Source organism: Gobius niger (assembly GCF_951799975.1).
Source record: "Gobius niger genome assembly, chromosome: 20".
Classification (NCBI taxonomy): Eukaryota; Metazoa; Chordata; class Actinopteri; order Gobiiformes; family Gobiidae; genus Gobius; species Gobius niger.
The window spans coordinates 13,395,012-13,416,356 of NC_136871.1; the positions used below are offsets into that span (position 1 = coordinate 13,395,012).

A 21,345-nucleotide genomic window follows, 5' to 3' on the forward strand; every position below is an offset into this window, starting at 1 on the left:
GCTTTTCTTCCCACTGTAGGCAGCCAAGATGTACAACAGATAACCTTATCGATCGCTGAGAAATGTCTTAGAGGCTTAATTCAAAGGAGGGGGTTCAAAATAAGATTACATCAAAATGGCTGAGAAGAAGCCGCTCAAACGGACATATCAAGACACGATAGTCCTGCAGCATGTTTTAGGGGCTGAATGAGAAAATTGGGAAGATCAGTCAAAGGGAGCAGCTAAATAACAACAATGTATTGCTCCAAATGAGCCATTGGTGATGCAAAGGGGAAGATCAGAAGGGAGCTGGTAGGAGAGAATAAGTGACAGACTAAATCTACACGAGTAAAAAGAACATTTCCACTTTGAAGGCTCTTAAAGCATACATCACTGTGCCATCTGTCTCCAGCTATCAGTCTGAATCTGCAAAGTTGGTAATTTTCCAAAAGCGTCAGTACATCGAGTGGCACAGGGTTATCCGCAAAATGGCTTGAAATATCACTCGCGGAAATGTCTAGTAGAGATGAACTTTTCACATGATTTACATTTTTAGAAGGAAGGAGTGAAGAGAATTACACCAATAGAGAACATAATTTAGTTCTCAGTCAAATTAAAATAGCGTAATTCTTTTTTACCACCGCTCTATGTTGAATTTACAGCAAAATGCCCAGCAAGGGAGTTATTGTAACGCTACCATAGTTTCTTTCTTCCACCACCCCAAGTTTTTGTTATAGACATTGCAATATCCTGAACAAGAAAGAAGACACTAAAATTAGCATGAAAAAAAGAAAAACTTTCCAATTCAAAAATATATATATAATGTGAGAAAAGAGTGAATAGCTGTGGCTAACTGCTCTGCCCAGAGTGTACCATCACCTCAGGCACAGAATCGCAAAAAGACTAGGATGATATTTACAAAATTTCAAAATTCTGTTGATTCATTTTGTTTATTCATTCAATACAGCAAAATATGCAAGCACATTTTACAAAACACACTGCACATGTGAATATTCATCCACACTCTTTTAATAAAAACCAGATGACAAGAAAATATGATTAATTTTCTCATTGCCTCACTTGTTTGTTTTACAAAATGTCACTTCTCATCAATAAGCACAAGCCAGTGTGGTGTTTATTTATGCTGAACAGAAAAGAATAGGGAATGAGTGATTTGTGATTGCTGTTATTCAAATGTCATCTCTGCATAATTAAAAGCTATTTTGGGCATAATGAGTTGTTGATGTGTGTGTAATTGTGTATAATCTGTCTTCGGAGCATGTGATGTTCCAGTATTGAAGTTGTTATGACTCATGGTCAATTGGTCTATTGCTGGTATCTTAAACTGCATCATTTTTTATGACTTAACATCTTGAAGTGCTAGTAGGCCTATGTAGGGGTGCGTTTGCTCATGTGCATTCTCCGAACCCCTGACCCTAACCGTAGCCCCCGATCAGGGAGAATGGCAAGCAACAGGTTAATACTAGATGGGACTCATTTTTACACTCACTACTGCCACCTCAGGTCTTAACACGTCTTAACTGCAGCTTCTATATTAAGCTTGTGCGTGATGGCCCGAATTAACACCTTTTTTAGTGACAGCACAGGTTTTTAGCGGCATTTGTGGTGAATAGGTCTGGGCTCATTCTACACATTAGGACATTGCTTGAACATGTTGGGGGGGGGGGGGGTTGATTGGTGCACAAAAGTCCGTGGTTACCATCAGAATGCTAAAGCTGGCAGGCGTTAATGCTAATGCTAACGAAAACTAATCAAGCCTGGGTCAGGAACAGAAATACCTAAAGCAGAATAATAAATAAATAACTGATCAAACATATTTGTAATGTTCCAATCACTTCATGTGAGTTGTTTATATTAATGTAGGCTAACCTAAAGCCTGTCATATACCCAAAGATATTTAGTGTAGAAAAGTCCAGTGATCCTTGTTAAATTTTATCCATTAGTTTGTCAATAGATATAATTGATAATTGTTCTGTAACATCATGACAATAAAATATTACTTTATTGATCTTAAAATGGAGAAGAGAGTCAATTATTTTTTTTTAAAGTCTCTTGGTATCGGTACATATCGGAAATCGGCAGATACTCAACACCCAGTATCGGTGGCAAAAAAGCTGGATCGGTGCATCTCTAAAAACAAAGACACTAATAAGTGCTTTATAAATACCAACCCTCAATTAGTACTAAGTTAGCTGTCAATAAGAGAGTACTAAAATAAAGCAGGACCAAATTCTTTGTTTTTTCTTACTTTGCACATACATACAGTCTAAAACCTTGAAATGAATGACCTGTATTGTACAGTACCTGTAGGAAACATACACTTTTAGCACAGTTTCAGAGAGCATGCGTTAGTTCCTGGCATGTGATGCAGCGCTACAAGTGAGATGTGAATGGTACATTCTGGCTCTAATTTGCAGCCAGCTTGGACATCAGTCATGATGCCATCTGGTGGAAACCAATATGTGGGTCTCAAGAGAGGTCGCATGAGAACACCCAGGCTTACCCACATCACCCATTCAATCTGGATTACAAAATAGGCGACATAACTGACAGGCTTTAATCAGGATAATGTGCAGCTAAACCGGGGGCAGAAAGTGCAGCCAGAACCAGCATATAATCAAGAATAGCCAACAAATAATATTCCTCCTAAATAATGTGGAAACAAACATTCAGTCCTTTTACTGAAGTATGCAAACCGACAAAGCATACAAACTAAAAAAGTACAAAAATGAAAGAAAAACTTAGTAAAAAAATTAAGCAAAAAAAATAGTCTTTCTACCTCTGTCTGTGAGTGCATGCCTGGCTGCCTCTCAGTCTGAGCTGCTCTGACAGAAGTGCTCCACGCCAGTCAAATATTCATGCGGTACACGCTGACCTACCATAGAAGGAGAGCTTCCCCTTGACGGTGTTCATGCCCCGGGAGTTCTCAGCCACACACTCGTACGTGCCCGCGTCCTCCTGCTGGAAGTAGGGGATCTCCAGGACACCACTGGCCTTCCTCATGTCCACCTTTCTGGGGAAGGGAACGCCGTCTGTCCTCCTCCAGGTGATCGAGGGCACCGGACTAGGAATATAGCACACAAATTGATTAGTGAGACGCATATTGTTCAAAGACTCAAAACTGAAAAAAGTCATAATGGTTAGGTGTAGAGAACTCGGGATTATGTTGTTAAACCCTGATACATTCTGGGAAGAGGGGCTCATTTCGTTATAACAAACCAATGGAGGTATAAAAACATTATTGGACAGTACAGAGTGATGCATTTGAGCATTAGTGACACAGCAAGTGAACGACATAGTTCTCTTCTTTACTTTTCTCATACCATTTTGGCTACTGTATTTGTATGGAAAACATGGCAGCCATTTATAACATTCAATCCCAAACTCCAGATATGTCTAGAATGAGCATTGTACTTTAAGTGTAAATGATTGCTTTCTGGAACACCACCTGTGATAATCCATACAATGCCAGCGACATTACATTTAGGGCCATGTCAAAATATAGAATGGATCTATCAGAAATTGTAGTGTATAACATATTCAGACATACTAGTAATCAAAAAAGTGGCGTGGAGCTTATGTGTTGTGACTTGTGAGGAAAACCCATTTAAAGAGAACTCGCCTCCTCCGCACCAAGCGCTCTCAGGTCTAATTTCTTGGATGCACAGCCAGTCTTCAAACACAAGCAGTATGTTTTAAGGCAGGCAAAGTGGAGAAGCGCATTAATAAAACATGCCTATGCTTCTCCAGACAAATTTGGTCTTTTATATTGCAGTGAGCACACTGGGTTGGACTTAGAGCACTTACTTTCCCAAGGCGAAACATTCCAGCTTCACCGTGGATCCTTTGGCGACATGCACAACCTCAGGAAACTGCACCTCGATCTTGGGCTCGTACTCCCCCATCACTCCTGGAAAACAAGTTGACATGAGTGTTCAAGCTGTTGGACTGAAGTTAGCAGAAATGCGACATGGTGTTGCTACACTGAAACAGTTCGAGTTCAGATAAGAAAAGAAAAGGATTTGGGGCCTGATCTTGTGTTTCTAAACGCAGACTATCGTGTGACTTTTTGCGCTTAGTAGGAGCACACATTGAAATCTTGCAGAGCCAGACTTGATACATTAAACGCACCCCACTCCCACGAGGGCAATAGAGTGGGGTGGTGGTAGAGTGGGGGGTGAACATGACGCTTTTGTTTGGGTCGCATTAACACAACTACAGCCAAGCGAGTGCCGACCCGCCACAGGAGGACAGGCTGTACACCAGACATGGACTGTGTTTAACTAAAGTACTTTGTTTTACCAATAGAGCTAATAAAAGCCTGTAATGTCAAGAACACAAGGAGTAAATTAATGTGAGGCTGTGAGGAGAGCAGCGCCCTGTGCTCGTAATAAACCTCAGTCGACCTCTTTATTTTTTATATAGCCTAAGCGACGCCCTCTCACCAGTAGCGCAGTCAAATGCACTATTTACTAACAGCAAGATGGCGTTTGTCTAACGTTGTGTTTGGAGCAGGGCTGTCCTTGCACCAGGAGCAAGATCTGGCCCCCAGTATCTTGCGTTTCTGTCAAGATAAAGTCCAAATATAATAGTAAGTATGTATTTATTTTTTACTTTGGAAACCTCCATTTTCAAAGTTTTGACCCCACTCATCTCTGACATGTGGGCTCGTAGAAAATAGCATAACATAGCTCAGTAAAGCACCATAGTGAAGCTGGATGGAGGAAATCCAATTGCTGGTTTTCATATATTCTGAGCTTTAACATGGAGATGATATCCATCGTCTTGTAGCGTTATCATCTGTGAACCAGAAAATGGGTCTGAAAAGCCCCTGGGAACTGCTGTCTGCTAAGTATCGCCTTGACAAGAACCATTGCAGGGATTATTGCCGCTATACATATTGGGCTCTGTGAAATGACTTCATATTCAGATCAAATATATTACGGCAGGGCCACCTATATCAAAGCAAATACAGCATGTATTTTAATAAACAAATCAAAATCATTCAGTGCTATTTTTAATGATCTTGCTCATAGATGTCTCTACATTAAACATGATGCACGGAACCTATGACTCTACAGTTTTATGTACAAACTAGCTGAGACTCGGCCTTCGGCCGGGCCTCGCTAGTCTCCACATTTGATATTCAGAGATGATAAGTTATTACAAAGAAATGTCGAGTATAGTCCCTATAACCCGTCACTCAGAATAGCTGTAGACCCGCAGTAAGAAGACCAGTGGTTCCCAACCCATTCCTAAAACTATGGCCACTACAAATGTGTAAAATAATGAATGCTAAAAAGGATTTCAAACAAACTGCAATTGGAGTGTTTGATGCACCTGTACTCCTTTGTATATACTACAACGACAATATATTTGATAAACTCAGGGAATAGAATTCAAGGGACAGTGGAATATGTAGGCCTATGGATAAATATTAGGGGTTCAGCTGTAACGGTTCGGGTCACGGTGCAGGACCGGTGGTTTGGTGCATCATGGTGCAATCTAAAAAATAAGTAGTTGTTTTGTATTAGACAGTATTTATATCCTTAGAATACAATTGGCAATGCTTTCAAAGCCGCTTTATAGAATGTAAAGAAAAAATAGAGAAGAAATGGTACAGCAGCAAAGTAAAAAAATACATACATTTTAAAAAAAAGCTACAGTGCAGGCCACGCGCTCGTTAAGTGGTAGTTTCATTTTCGCTTTCCGCACACGGAGGCTGAAGCACTTGGAGCAGCGCGTTTCATTTGAAGCTCGTGTTTCTGCGTGTACTTTTTTTCGGAGACAAAACTTTGGAGACGGAATATGGCCAGGACTGGATCTTACGCATGTGTCGGCACCTCTGACATTAATCAGCACTGGATCTATAATGAACCACAGCCTCGGTCACTGCAGGAGAGACTTAAACAAAGACGCGCAGTACCTGTGCGGAGCGTCTACAGCTGCAGTTTAGAGGTGAGTGACGATGACACATCGCCCTGTTTGGATGCGCGCGCGCACACATACACACACACACACACATACACACACATACACACACACACGCAAACACATGGCCCTGTTTGGATGCGCGCACACGCACGGCAGTCAGATCTCGTGCACTCGCGTTGTTGTGACGGCGGGTTGTCCTCGGACAGCAGCACTGCGGTCCATATGGACCCGTAGCCAATGCCCGCGGCCGGTGGGACGGGCACGTGGTGGCCTCTGGCCAATGGCCGCGAGCGGAGGGACCGTCACGTGGGGGCCGGCCGCGGATTTTTGGGAAATGAACATGGCAATTCTTATATAGCGCTTTTCCAGACGCTCGTCGGTGTACAATTTGTTGCAGTATTCATTCAGTCCACTGTGCACATCAGCCCCCACCACCAACCACGCACACACTCAGTACTGTCGCCAGGCTTCCTGGTGTTCCCAAACGGTCTCCCATCCCAGTCCTAACCAGGCCCTTCCCTGCTTAGCTTCAAAGTCGGTATGGGAAATAAACATGGCGGCGCCCATGCGGCGGCCATTGAGATTGCGTTTTCTATTATAGATATCAGTTTATATTCCCAGAGCACAACGAATTCCCTTTAAGCCCTTCTCATCCTCCTTGCTAGCAATCGCCCCCTCCCCCGCTGTAATTCAGGGCTGTGTCACACAAATAGCTGAGGATATGAAGCAAACAGGCCAATTTGGTGGGGAAGGCATGTGCAATAGGGATGGCCCACGAGAGGGTGTGAAAGCTAATTCAGATCCTTATCACAAGTGTCTGACGCTAGATGTGAGCTCTGAGCGATCTGCGTGGAGGAGACAGGCGGAAGAGAGCAGGTAATTGTCCCAGAGCCGGGCCTTATGGAGGAGACACCTGCCGAATCACATGCTCCCGACCAGAGGCACTGAGCAGGCACACAGCGGAGAGCTGCATGAGTGTGACGTGAAGATATCGTTATTAAAGCAAGCTTTTTGTTGTCTATGCTTTCTATTTATTTAGTTATTCTATTTCAAATTCTGTTATTACTCAATGTTACAATGTCCATTTATCTCCTTTCCGCACATCAATTAGGGTTTTTTTTCCCTGTGAAAACTACTTCATAAACATAGGTTTGTTATCCTCAGTCATCCATGTGTGTGCCACAGATTGTACCTTTGTACCTTGACTAGCTTTGATGAGTTAGTTGACTACTTCACGATTGTGGTAAACTTGTGTTCCCACCACAATCAAAGAAACTCATCAGCATAATAACAATCATTTGACAAAAGATAATGAGAAGCTCTGCAACATTGCCGCAGCTGAACCACAAAATGTCAGAGGATAAATAAATGCATAAATAAAGCAAGCAAGTGTGTTCTTGTATTTCTTGTATTGCATTACGGTAACATAATGTGGAGCAGGCCCACACATAGACCCGGATTGGACAAGATGACCTTTGTGTGTAGAGCTCTGATAAGGCCAGGCCAGAGCAGCCCCGCGTTATGCGAAAGGACACTACGGAATTAGCAAAAGGGAACATAATTAACCTTTAGATTTCTCTGTGGTGTCTTAAATCCACTTGTCCTAACTCACAGATTTCAAGGTAGGATTATAACAGTAGCCGTAACGATGACCCGAATATGTAATTTATACAAGGGGATTCATATTTGCCTGCTTTTCATTTGACACGCAAATCACATGAAAGCACTTCACAACAGATCAATATTTTAATTTAAATGTGTTTTATGATCATGTGTTACGACATTAGCCTAATTAGCCTTCTTCATTTTAATTAATTAATTTACCGTTTTTTTAAATTTATTTTTTAACACAGCTGGTTTCAAGGTGGATGTGAGTGTTGAGCTCCATGAGCAACACTGGCGTGAGATCATTCTCTGTGTCGCAGACAACCCGTTTAATGCAGCATAGGCTTTTTCATTAGAGAATGCTTGATGGCAAGATTCAGTGATGTAGTCAGTGATTCATGTGTTGTCTGGCTTTAGTTTATTAGGGAATGATTAGCTTACCGTCGCTTCGCAGAACCAGAGGAGTGGGCGGGCCTTGCACCCGGCTCTTGGTCACAGTGTTGGTGACCACGCAGGTGTAATTGCCCACATCAGAGGGCTCCACCATGGCGATGTACAAGTTCCCCGTCTCCTGAGAGATGAAGCGCCGCGTGTCCTGCTTCACAAAGGTTGGGTACTCGTTAAAAATCCAGGAGAAGACCAGATCTAAGCGGAAAAGAAGAGAGAAAGAGAGATATCTGAGTAGTAATGCTAATAGGGAAATAAATGATCTCCTCTCATGAAGCACCCACATATCTGGTTTGCCATCAATATTTGATGTGGACAAAGCTTTCATGCTGCTTAATTACAGTCTGACAAGGATCAAACACAGGAGGCATCACAGCGCTGAGATAACACCATCCATGGATTTATTCTGCTTATAGGGGATAAAAGCCAGAAACAAATCATTTTGACATAAAACGCAGCAGGGTTATATCTAATCCAAAGCATATTTATTTTGTTTTGTTTTTACCATTATACATAATGTTCATTCATTTACTACAGCCCATCCTGAGGTTACGTGATGGTGCACCCCGGACAGTGGCCAGTTCACACTCACATTCATTCACTGAAGAAAAAAATGTAGAGTCACATGTATGGGTTGTGTGGTAGAAAGCTGCAGAACCAAGAAAGAATAGATCTACACTAGGGCCCGACCGATGTATCGGGCCAATATTTTAATCGGCTGCTATCTCTGGAACCGAAAGTGATGGAGTCTTCCCATTTTGAGCTCAGTCTGGGCTTTAAAATAAGCCCTCCCACAACTTCCTAGGCCTCAGGGGAGCGGAGAAAATCGGTCACCAGTTTGTTCTCCTATTCTACGTATTTAATGCTGTAGACTTTTGTGTATAATTTCGGAACCATAAGAGACAGAGACTTTTTTTAAATTTTGGAATCTACTAATTTTGTCTTTCAAACACGCTCCCTCTGAGGTACCAAACTAAACATGAATATTCAGTGCACCTGCTGTCAGCTTTAACACTGACACATTTATGCATCATGCACAGGATTATAAACCACACTTTTTTTTAAAATATTAGCCAAAAATATCAGTGGTGCATACCGGCATCAGCCAATCAAAAATGGCATCGGCCTCAGAAAAACCCACATCTCTCGACCTCTATGAAACATATTTCCATGATTTAAACCTTTAATATAATAATAAATGTTTAAATGGACTAAATGGAGTCCAAAAAATGTTAAATTATGCATTTTCCTCCCCCTACATGTCCAAAGCAATGTCCTAAGGTGTAGAATGAGCCCAGACCTACTCACCACAACTGCCTTTATAAAGTTGTGATGTCCGAAGTGCCGTCATGCACAAGTTTAATATAGAAGCTGCAGTTACACTTAAGACCTGAGGTGGCAGCAGTGAGTATAAAATGGCCAACTTGCATCTAGCCCATTTAACTATAGACTATTTGAGAGAAAAGAAAACATACAAACCATTAAATTACTTAAAATATCGGCCTGTACATCGGCTATCGGCCATGCCAACCCCATTCATATCAGTATCGGACCCCAAAATTCATATTGGTCGGGCCCTAGTCTACACACAAGACAAGCAGACTCAACTGGAGGATGTGCATGAGCCAGCCAGAGGAAAGAAGTTAAAACACCCTACTCTACAGAATGGACAATAGTGAAAATAAGGAAGCTCAGCTGCCAAAAAAGACTGCATTCAGGACATTACTGTCATAGCATGTGGACCCTAAAGTTACTTGTACAGCACCAGCGTCGTGAGACCATCTGTCAGTTCTGACAATTTGCTGAATGCTGCTCTTCACTCCCTTTCACCCCAATTCTGTTCCATCTAATAAAGCCCACGGGCCTAAAAATGTTCAAATAGAGCGTAGTGTCTATGAAAGAAAGATACAAACATCCACTTCGCTTCCCTAAATGTCACTGCTGGATTGGTTCTAAAAGACAGCTACTCACTGCAGTCCCACTGAGCTTAATCAAACCCTAGCCCTTGTTAGCGGACTAGCAATTAACCAAAACAGTTCTAGTGGAGGCACTGGTGGTGGACCATTTATCGCAGCGTGTGTCCCCTCTCCCGCTGGCTAACTGTAAAACCAGGGCTTGGCTTTGGACCACAGCTCAGCGCAGTGGCACCAGGGCGCTCCACTGGGGCCACAGACACTAAGGCAGGATAAGGCATGTTTGTTTGTTCCCCCGCGCCAGTCTTTGGCAGCACACCTGCTCCCCAGCTCTGTGCTGTGAACCTGTGTGACTGTACGGCACAATACCAATGAGAGCACAAATATAATGAGATGTCTCCCACAGCTGGCCAAACAGTCTTCAGAGTCATCCGCAGCATCGATTTTAAGGGTTATAATGTAGTGCAGAGTAAAAACTGAGCATTTAGGAGCAGAATGGACTTGAAAGAAGAGAAGAAAAGGAGAAGAAAGAAGACGACAACACACCATAATTCAACTGGTACATGTTTTAAAAGCACAACTTTCACCAACTAAATCTAAGTGAATATGGACATGCTGCACCTCATTTGCTGCATCTCAAGTTCTGAACCTGGAAAACTCAATGGCTGGGTTAGTATTAACCTCTGGAAACATACTGCCAGCGTCAACTAATCAAGGCTGGGACAGAAACTATGATTGGGTCATCTAAAGTAATACATAATCTTGGCCAATGCTGGAGTGGCTTCATTGATCTCTCATAATGGAGTTATGTGGACAATTCCCTTTTTCACTCACAACAAGCCACTTATAAGAAAGTCAGATATCAGTAGATGCTATTGGCATCGGGAGCAAAAAAGCTGGATCAGTCCATCTCTAATTTCAACTTACAACATAAATGCAATATTTCCTCACAGAGATCTGTTGATTCAAACATTTATCATAAGGCGAACTATCAAAACAATATCACAGTGATTTTAGCAAAGTCCTGTGACTGACCGAAAACGGTCTTGCGACCCACTTTTGGGTCAAAACCCACAATTTGTCTCAGGAATACCCGGTCGGGTCAAAATGTTGCATTGTTATAAATAAACAAGGATTGGGGTACAGGACTCCCTTTCTCCAAACCCACCAACTGAAAACCGATGCCATGGACATTTTACAAGTGGCCTGTTCAATACAAGCCTGGCCTTAGCCATCCGTAAACTCTGGTCAATTATCATTTCCCTACATGTTACGTCTGGGTCTGAGATGATCTCAGTGGCCGTGTTACATCGGTTGAATTTCTACCTCCCATTCAGCGAGCGGATGAGGCGGGTGCTGGAGGTGACGGCATTTGCGCCGGATTTGCTGGTTGTAGTTTGGCAATGGCGGCGGATACGAAAGTAAAGGAAGCTCTTCAATCTGTTCTGGCTCGTTTCCCAAATATCCAGGAATTGAAGTTGAAGGCTGCTGTCCCTAAGAGTTGTGATAGCTTGTTTCACTCACTCACTCACTCACTCACTCACTCACTCACTCACCTCACTCACCTCACTCACCTCACTCACCTCACTCACCTCACTCACCTCACTCACCTCACTCACCTCACTCACCTCACTCACCTCACTCACCTCACTCACCTCACTCACTCACTCACTCATTTTAAAACAACAATATTTAAAGGCATTACTTTAAAAGAAATAACACTTTGAAATCTTCAAAGATGAATTACATTATGTTATATGTAGTGTAAAAAAGCCTTCTAATTGGGTGACAAAATTCTAAAATTCAACAAAAACTCTGTTCTAACGTACATATTGTAAGGTCACTGCAACATATTTCAACAAATTAATTACTATTACTTTATGGGGAATGTACAGTAAGCTCCTTATCACAGCATTTAATCTGTGAGTCATGGGTAGATGTAGTATATTAAAATGTTCATAGCATTATTATAATTCAACATACTGCGGCTGCCGTATGAATTATTCAGAATCGTAGCTTCCATGTTGTTTGTCATACAGTGAATGGAGGTATTCAGCATTACACAGTGCATTACTTTCAGCATGAATTTTACAGATTGCATAAAAAGACAACTTATTCAACATTCAAGTCACAAGATCCTACTTTAGAATCATCAACTTAACAAATACTTTCATGCCTTTGGGCAGCTGAAGGATTCAAAATTCCATAAAAAAGCAATAAAAGTGGAGACAATGAGCAACGAGGAAATTTATTATATCAATATTCAAAACAAAAATTCAGATGACATTTACGGCCAAACATTATCCATGTTTCATATTAATGTTGACCGCCTGAAGCAGAGAGACTTGTTTGTGCGCCTACAAGAAAGAATCACTTCATTTGAGATACAGATTTGCAGCCTGCGGTCGTCCCTGAACAGTCTGGTGTGGTTTGAGCCCGGGTTAAAGATCACTTTGCACAAGTCACAACGAATGAAGCCGTCTCACTTTCAAGCAGAGCGGCTTCAAAGCACATGATAATGTCAGATAAAGATGCTATGAGGAGCAACTAACAGGCAACAACAGCAGCGGCCTTTCATGTTCACTCACTGGAGGGAAGACACACTGACTCTCCAATGGATTTATGCAATAAAATAAGGTGTTTTTTATGAGGCGAGAAGCCACACTCTGGAGGATGTTTGACTTCCTTTGTGCAACCAAAACTCGTCAGGGAACTGCTGAAGGTCCTGGGTTCAATTCCCATCTGGACAACGCCTCTCTGTGTAGAGTTTGCATGTTCTCCCCGTGTCTGCGTAGGTTTCCTCCGGGTGCTCCGGTTTCCCCTACCACTAAAAACATGTACAATGTGCAGGCCAGGATGAATGAGAGTGTTTGAGTGTGCGAGTGTGGGACGATGGATGCAAATTAACCCGTGGCCACAATACGGTGGCCACATGAACACACCACCACACACAAAAAATAAAATAAATGCTTCAATAAAAGTGCACAATTGTGTCTTTAATGCTTGTCCTTTAGAGTTCATAGAGATAACTGATATGTAACATCTCATTAGCAAGAAAAGATAAGACTTTATTGATCTCACAATGGAGTAAAGTGGCCCATTCCCTTTTTCACCACATCAAGCCACTTATAAGAAAGTCTCTTGTTATCGGTTTAGTTTTATTCAGAAGATGTATTAGTTATGCAAAGGGCAAAAGTATGAAACAACTCAACTTCAATACAACTTTTGCATTCTCACATTGCATCGCTAGATGCGGCAACTTCAAAACAGCGAGCTAACTTTGTCCCCCAGAAGCAAAGACACGTCCTCCGCCTCTCACGATGCACCCCATAGCACACTCCTCACCTGCCCCTGCACCATGTAAACACAAACACGTGCATGTTTGAAGCACATTCAAAGTTTAGCATTATGACACACACTTACAAAAGGTAGCGAACTGACAAACATCTGACTGCTCGGAAGCAGCTGAAATTCTTGTGAACCATCTATAGGGAACTGTAGGGTTCAGCAGGGTTCACTACTCCACCTACTGACGAAATAAATTCCAAAAGACATAACTGAGGGCAGCTTTAATGTATATAGATAGAAAAGTTCATTGCTTGAATCAGGCACTCCAAAAACAGTATACAGCAGCAGCAGAAATATATGTATCAAAACCAGTGTAAGCTAAATACACACAGGTGCTCTCTATCGGACATTCTCCTCATAATGTCAACATTTGGTTAAATCTCCTGAATTTGACCATACAGAGCCACAGTGAGTGAGTGATGTGGAATTCTCTTGGCAGGCCGCTATATCTGTTACAGCCGCTGACGTCAGCCGGCAGCTCTGTAGCTCTAATGTGATTAATGTAAGGAGCACAAAGAGTGGCCTGGCCTGCTTCTCTCCCTCATGTTGCAGCTCCAAATCATAGCCAGCTCCTACAGTGTCCCCTGGGCTCTACCCTACTGCCAGTCTGCCACCACTATACATATTCATCTGGACACACGCAATATGGAGCGCATCCAAACTCCCATCTGTCAGGGCCCTGTTATTGTATTAATAAAACATACAAAAACGCTGTGTGAAAATAATATGCATTTTTAATCGATCCATTACAAAACAGTGGTTAGTGGGCAAGTGGCAAATTGTGCTAAATGAAAACAAATTAGACGTCTCTTTGAGCAGGACTGTATTTGTGATTGCAGGAGTCATTACGGTCATGTGTGGGAGGGCTGAGTGTTGGATAATACCCACTGAGCAGGGACATCGTGAACTAGCTTTTAAACAAATTCACCACAGCCTCACAACTGATCAGCTTCCAAATAAAAAAACTGAGCATTATGGGTCATGGAAGGGACTCAAGGAGAGCCACAATGTTGGTTAAAATAAATGGCGGTCGCTTGCAAGTACAGATACTGCGGGTCAGATACTATCACTCCAATGAAAGAATACAAACTACGACCATTTTTATGAGTACATAGTAACTATTATAGATAACAGATGAATGGTAAATCATGTGTTTTATTTTTATTCCTAAATTGCCATGTCAAATATGTTAAACCCAGCCATACACATTGTTTCCCCGATGCTCTCAAACCTAAGAGGCTCTTGTCGCTGTTTCAAACCAGCGGACCGTCAGCTATGCCTTAGAAGATATTACTTTTAGGCGACAAATATCAGGTAGCACTGCTAAAACGACTGTCATCCCACATTACCTTCAAGAGAGTTTCATTTGTGCTGCGGGCTCAAGGATACTGCTCTACTATTTGCTTACTACAGGAGCGAGCAGAATGCGCACACTCTGCTTTTCAAAGCCTGGGGTGAAAGCCAAACAGAAATAGAAAAACCAACGGAGCCTTACCGAGGCCCACACAAGTGATTTCTTTGGCCATCCCAATTAGAAGACAGAGGTCAGTGGCACCAGGGAGGGGGACTAAAGGCGGTAATTGAGCAGCACAGCGAGCGCGGCCGGGACCCATTAATGTGAATGTTGGAGAGAGCACCAAAGTGACAGGCTGTGGGCTCCTCCTGCAGCCTTTGATACGTGCTGACAGACACGAGGGGAAGTGGACCGTGCATTTGGAAGAAACAAACACTCAGCTGAGCAGGGGCAGACGCCGTACATGTACATTGTGTTAAATCGGATGAGAAAATTGCGTGGACATGAAACATTGGATATTGTTTAAATAGGTTGTACTGCACGTATGAATTATGAAGTGTTTCTTGTTTTTCCCTCTCAAATACACCTTGGTGGCTAGACACTTCTTGTTACATGAGTTTATAAATATGAGGGGGTCTCCACTGTCAGAAAGGTTCCAGTCATCTTAAAGTAAGAATTGCACTTGAGGTCAGCACCAGGTGTCACCTTCATCACCAACATTTATTTGGTAGACACTTGGGGTCATGTGACATAGTGTGGCCATATGTTAAAAGAACAACATAGTAAAATGCAGCAGTGGGACTTTATTATGTTGGCTGTATTTGTGCTTGAGGATCTTCAATGACAATATCACAGTTTTGACCTGGCCATTCCAGTATTTCAATATTGCCATTGTGGTCATTTTTAAAGCCCCAAATTGTGCAAAAGCCCTATACTTGACTTTTTTACATCTGTGAAACAAAATTTGTGTTTTCCGCAATTGAAGCATATCATCCCCATTTTATCTTCACTTCACTGGCTGCCTGTGCACTTAAGATCCATTTGAAACTGCTTCTGCTTTTACAGTAAATGTCTAAATGGTGTTGCCAATGTACCTTTCTGAGCTCTTACATCCCTACACTCCGTCTTGGTCTCTCAGGACGGCTGACCAGCTGCTCTTCAGAGGCTCGAAGACCAACCCAAAGCTCACAGGGGTAAGGACTTTTGCAGGGGGTGCACCAAAATTATGGAGTGAGCTGCCTTTGCACTTAAGACAGGCTTCTTCTGTGTCTGCTTTTAAATCTCTTTTGAAAACACACATGTTCACCTTGGCATTTGACACAGCCTGAGATTTGGACATTTTATTAGATTTGAATTTATTTGCATTTGATGCACTTCTTGTATTGTATTGCTTCTATCCTATGTTTTACCTTTGTAGCAAATCAACTTTTAGTTGTTGTAAAGAGACTAGATGCAAGTTGGTCATTTTATGCTCACTACTGCCACCTCAGATCTTACGCGTAACTGCAGTCTCTATATTAAAGAGGGGGTATTATGCTTTTTTCAGCCACATAGCACCAGTCTATAGGACACTACAATGATGACGAAACCTTCTGTTGGTCTGTCAATGCAGTAAATTAGAATAACTGCCTTGTATAAAATTGCTCTTTCAAAATGTCGGTAGCAAATGACTTGAAATAGGCCCCTGTCTCTTTAAGAACCTCTGACCCTTTCCGACACGCCCCCTCCACACGCTGTCTGTGGCATCACAACAACACTCCGCTCGTTGTCTCAAGTATTGAAACTACGATCGGTGCATTTTAATTTTTATTGTTGGAAAGGACCTACTGTTTATCACTTTGTGAACAATGGCCACACAGGATATTATTTGGAAACAAACCTTCCACACCGGACGCTTGGAAGGGGCTCTTGCCTGAAAAATAACTGCTGTTTGGAGGCTTCTCTTTGCATCTGCCCTATGGATCTCTAACTATACCCCCATCGACGACACCAGGATCTGCAGGAGCCCATACGATTCAAAGACGGACATTATCTGTGCAAGTGGACAATGTTTTTTCGAGGTTACCCGTTAGCTTGTTATAATCGACTACAGCTCATTGTTGATGAAAAGTCTGCAATAAACCACAAATGTGTAAAGCCAGGCTCATTGTGTGATCATCGTAAAGGCTGCTTCGAGTAGTTGCCGGCTTTATTGACGTTATTTGTGCATAATATGCTGCCTGTTTTTAATGAATGTTGTGAAGGTGAAGGTTGTTAGCTTGTCGTGGCTAATAGTGCCTTAGCTCCGAGAGAAACCACTCGGCTACGACTCACTGTAGATGAAATGTGAGCAATAAACTACACAATCAACAAGCCCGGCTCAGTGTGTGATCATCATAAAGGCTGCTTCAAGCAGTTGCCTGTTTTAGTGACGTTTTCAATGCATAATATGCTGCTTGTACTCAGTGAATTTTCCCGTTAGCTTGTCGCGGCTAGCTTGTTAGCTCCGGGAGAAAGCCACTCGGCTATGACCCATTGTAGATGAAATGTGAGCAATAAACTTCCAAATCAACAAGCCTGGCTCCGTGTGTGATCATTGTTAAACGGTTCTTTATGTGTGTGGTGGTTTTATTGACTTTATTTGTGCATATTTCTCGTTTTCACGTGATGACTCGAGGTTTAGCTTAGCATTAGCTTTCTCCGGAGGCTCTGTGCATCATCAAGGCCCAGCGCAGAACCAGACACTGAAATAAGCGTTCTTGTCACCGGTTTTAATCCTGGGTGTTTCGGTAACAGAAACACTGATGTGTGTCTTTGTAAAGGTCTGCTGTGGCTCCGGTTCACAACACATGAAGCTAATCATCCATGATGACTCTGTTTACATCTTAGGGCTAGACACTGCGGGGAGGGGGTTCTGCTGAGGAGCAGTGGTTGGTTACGCGGCTGGTGACGAAAGGTCGGAGGCGTATCCTGGAGGTCGAGGGCGTTTCCTGAAGGAATCAGGCGTTTTATCCCTAAAATGGCTGCCATCAGAGTTTCTACAGATTACTCGAAAATACGTGAATGTGCTAAGGCAACACTTCAGGCATGTTTTTAATGAGGGAATGACTTAATAACATGATGTAAAGCTTGAAAAAGTCGATTTTGCATAATAGGCCCCCTTTAAGCTCGTGCATGACGGCACTTCGGACCCGAAGTAACACCTTTTTGAGTGACAGCGCAGGATTTTAGAGGCAGTTGTGGTGAATAGATAGACATGGCTGGAACATGTAGGGGTAGGGAAATACTTAGTTTAAACATTTTTAAACTCTGTATTGTCCCTTTAAAGTGCATTATCAATAAAGTTTTCATTGCCATTGCAATATTGTAAACTCAGACATTTGCAGAAAACATACTGTGCATCTGTTTATATAATTTGTATGAATTTCATGAACTCCCAGACTAGTTTGTGTAACACTGACCCTGAAAAGTGGCCCTGCAACTTTCTCTGGTGCTGAGAACCCTCACTGCTTTAGGTTAAATGAAGTTAGAGAGTGGGGGCGGGGCAAGACCATGAAGTGCTTTGTAAACAAGGCAACAGGTTTTAAAATTCAGGATATTTTGAAAATAGAGCATTTTATATTTTTCCAGGATATTGCAGTAATGATACGACCAAGGCTTTTGATACAGAATTTGTATGGATTTTTGAAGAGGGTTTCTATGGGTTTTGTATATATATATTTGTTTCTCCAGTAAGTGACCAGGTTGTAATACAGTAATGTATGTGTGAAAATATCATTGAGTGTAGAAACATCTTTGCTGAATCTATTGTCATAAATGGCCTGATTTGTTTGAAGTTCTGTACCTTTATTGTATACGCAGTGACTTGATGCTTCTCTCATCGTGCCTCAAGTGCCTTTAACTACTGGCTGCATGTATATCTTGAGCTAGCTTTGGAACCATTAAGACATCTGCTGAATGTTAATAGGCTACATGTTGAACAAAATCCTGTCAAAGTTGAGTGATGGTGGCAAGTCTTGAGTGAGTTGCTTTACATCCACCATGATCATGCACTGTGGCTGTGGACTTGCATCATTCTTTCACCACATTAAAGCGAGCGCTCTGGGACATTCAGGACAACAGTGATCCTCAAAGGTGCAGCTCATATGGGGCACAGCGCACCGCAACCACCACACGTAAACTAATAACAGACATGAAAGGAGAGAAAATGTTATGACTGTATGGAGATATATATTCTGCTCAATAGCATGTTGTGAAGATGAAAATAATGCACTGAAAATTACAGGAAACACTGAAAAATCATTGACCATATAGCAATTCATGACCCATTATGATACACCTTAATGTGTCCCAACTTTCTCCAAACTTTAGACATTTAACAACATCTTCTGTTTGAGTAAAAAAAAACCTGCAACACAAAGCAGCAGGTTGTTTTACAGTACATTCAATAACTCAAAATTAATTAATGAAAAACTTTAACTCTGCCCTTTGCTGAACAGTCGAGGTGTTATGGACAAAGATGCCGTGTTTTCTCCTTTGTTATTTTCCCCGTGCGCGGCAGGTGACGGGCTGTTCTTGTGGGATATGAAATCTCGATGGAGGGCTGTATCTGTGTACGTGGCGACGCAGAGCAGGAGGACATGACGTGTGACTATAGCACAGCGGGAAGCACTCATGCTAACAACAGGGCTGGCACCAAACAACAAGTCGTCACTGACGGCTGAGCATGTGAGACAGAGATGAAGGCGTGTGAGTATGGACACAGTGACAATATGTCTCTATGCTGCTCACGTCACACTGCAGGTTAGAGAGAGTTCACGCCATAACACAACAATCTGTATTCAAATAATAGTGGCACTCTTGAACAAAGAAACCTGGAAAAATCTTGATCGTTCTTTGCGAATCTATTGGGACTTTCTAACAGGATGGGAAACAATCAGATGATCCGTAAATCCTGCTATTGCAGATGTTTGAAGAATCTTGGGATCAGAAAGTATCAGAAAAAAGAACAACATAAAGTAAACTCATGCGTCATCCAGGGTGGTCACTATTAAGGAACTGGCTCTTGTCAGGGGACCATTTTCAGTGGATTGTGGGCCAGGATTTGCCTAAAGTAATGTCATGAAATGTTTTCCCTAGTTAGCCTTAAGGTTCGCTTAAAGCAATAGATTTGTCGGGAAATATTGCATTTTCATTACCGTTTACAATACCAGGGTCCAACTGCAAAGTCTTTCATCATATGCTTAAAGCAGAACTAAGTAACTCATGCCCCTAGAGGCCATAAGCGCCACTGCAGGTGTCGTAGCATGCTACGTTTTTTTAATCATTAATTGTCCATGAGAGTAAATACTACGCTGACAGATATTGTACATCTTATTACACAATGGAGATATATTTTTTCACTCAAACTTGGCTGTAAATACTGTTTAAGTGGTGCTAGCCCGCAGTTAGCTTTGCCCGTTAGTCAGTTTGTGATGCGAACTGGCTGTGTATTGGAGCCTCCGACCTGGTGCAGAAAAGCTTCAAGTGAGACACCAGGGGGAGATGAAAGACCCCCCAATCATCCCATCAACACGTGTATTACCCCCAGAGGGACTACGGAAAGGATTTAATTAAGGTAAACAAGTTACTTAGTACTGCTTTAAATCAATGTTCTTATTTGTGCCGTGGCTTGTCCGTGATAGAAGTTAAAGGTGGGTATTGTTACCCGCTAATGCTGACTATAAGTACAGACAATAAATGGCTACATTTTAACAACTCTACCAGGCACACCATTCACGGTGAGCCACTTTGGACATGTACACCGACTGAGCAGCTTCTTTGTGACCTTTGCAGACGTGATCGGAAACTCGAATACAGTCTGAGTGCATCTGATTTCATGCTGCTGTCATGTTGTTGGCTTGATGTCAGCACAGTTTCTCCTCAAATGTGATGTCAGAGTGAGCAGTGACACTGACAGGGGGATCATTTCACAAAGCTTTAGTCCCAGACAGATGAACAGAGGCAGAGCGAGCTGAATGCAGCCACTGTGCAGAGAGATTATGGAGCATGGAGATGGAGAAATGTGTCATCTGCTAATCAGATTAAAAGCAGAATAATCCCGGATGAAAATGTGTCTAAAATGTGTGGATCAGCAGCATGTACCAATGGGGTAAACAAGTGCCAAGTGCTCAATAAACTTCTTTTAGTACCCTACTGAGTAAGATTAGAAAGTTGCCGTGGCACCTTTTGTATTTGAGTAAACAGCTCCAACAAATAGGCCCAAACCATTGTCAACCACCCTCAACTTCCACACACATACTGAACCAATGTATGTTACGTTTAATTCTTATTTCTTTACATTTAGAAATAATCTATGCTATTATTAGATTAATATTGACACTTAAGCTGGGAAATATAATACTTAACATCATATCAACATTGCAGTTTTGCAAGATATGCAAAAATGTCTATATTGGGTCAAGAAATTTTATGAAACCAATTAAAGCAGTACTAAGTAACTCATGCCCCGAAGCGCCACTGCAGGTGTCATAGCATCATACGTTTTTTTAATCATTAATTGTGCGTGGGAGTAAATACTAAGCTAACAGAAAAGACAAAGAGAGAGAGGGCTATTGTACATCCAGTTACACAATGGAGATAATTTTTTTCACTCAAACTTGCCTGTAAATACGCTAGCCCGCAGCTAGCTTTGCCGGTTAGCCTGTTAGCCTGTTAGCTTTTTCTTCCTGATTCCATTAGTGTGTATTGCTCCACCAGCCCGGGAAAGGAAAGCTGCAATTGTGGTTTTCTGGCCAGAGGCACCAGGGGGAGATAAAAGTCCCC

The 21,345-nt window shown here is 42.2% G+C and overlaps 1 protein-coding gene across 1 annotated transcript in view; it reads right to left on the reverse strand.

Moving 5' to 3' along the window:
* The window catches only part of cntn4 (contactin 4), a 149,090-nt gene that overhangs the window by 63,660 nt on the left and 64,085 nt on the right, over window positions 1–21,345 (reverse strand). The window contains exons 6-8 of the mRNA XM_079578548.1: window positions 7,981–8,184; window positions 3,808–3,910; window positions 2,880–3,064 (exon numbers count right to left, since the gene is read on the reverse strand). Coding sequence (XP_079434674.1) covers window positions 2,880–3,064; window positions 3,808–3,910; window positions 7,981–8,184 — 492 coding nt within the window. The remainder of the gene's footprint in view (window positions 1–2,879; window positions 3,065–3,807; window positions 3,911–7,980; window positions 8,185–21,345) is intronic.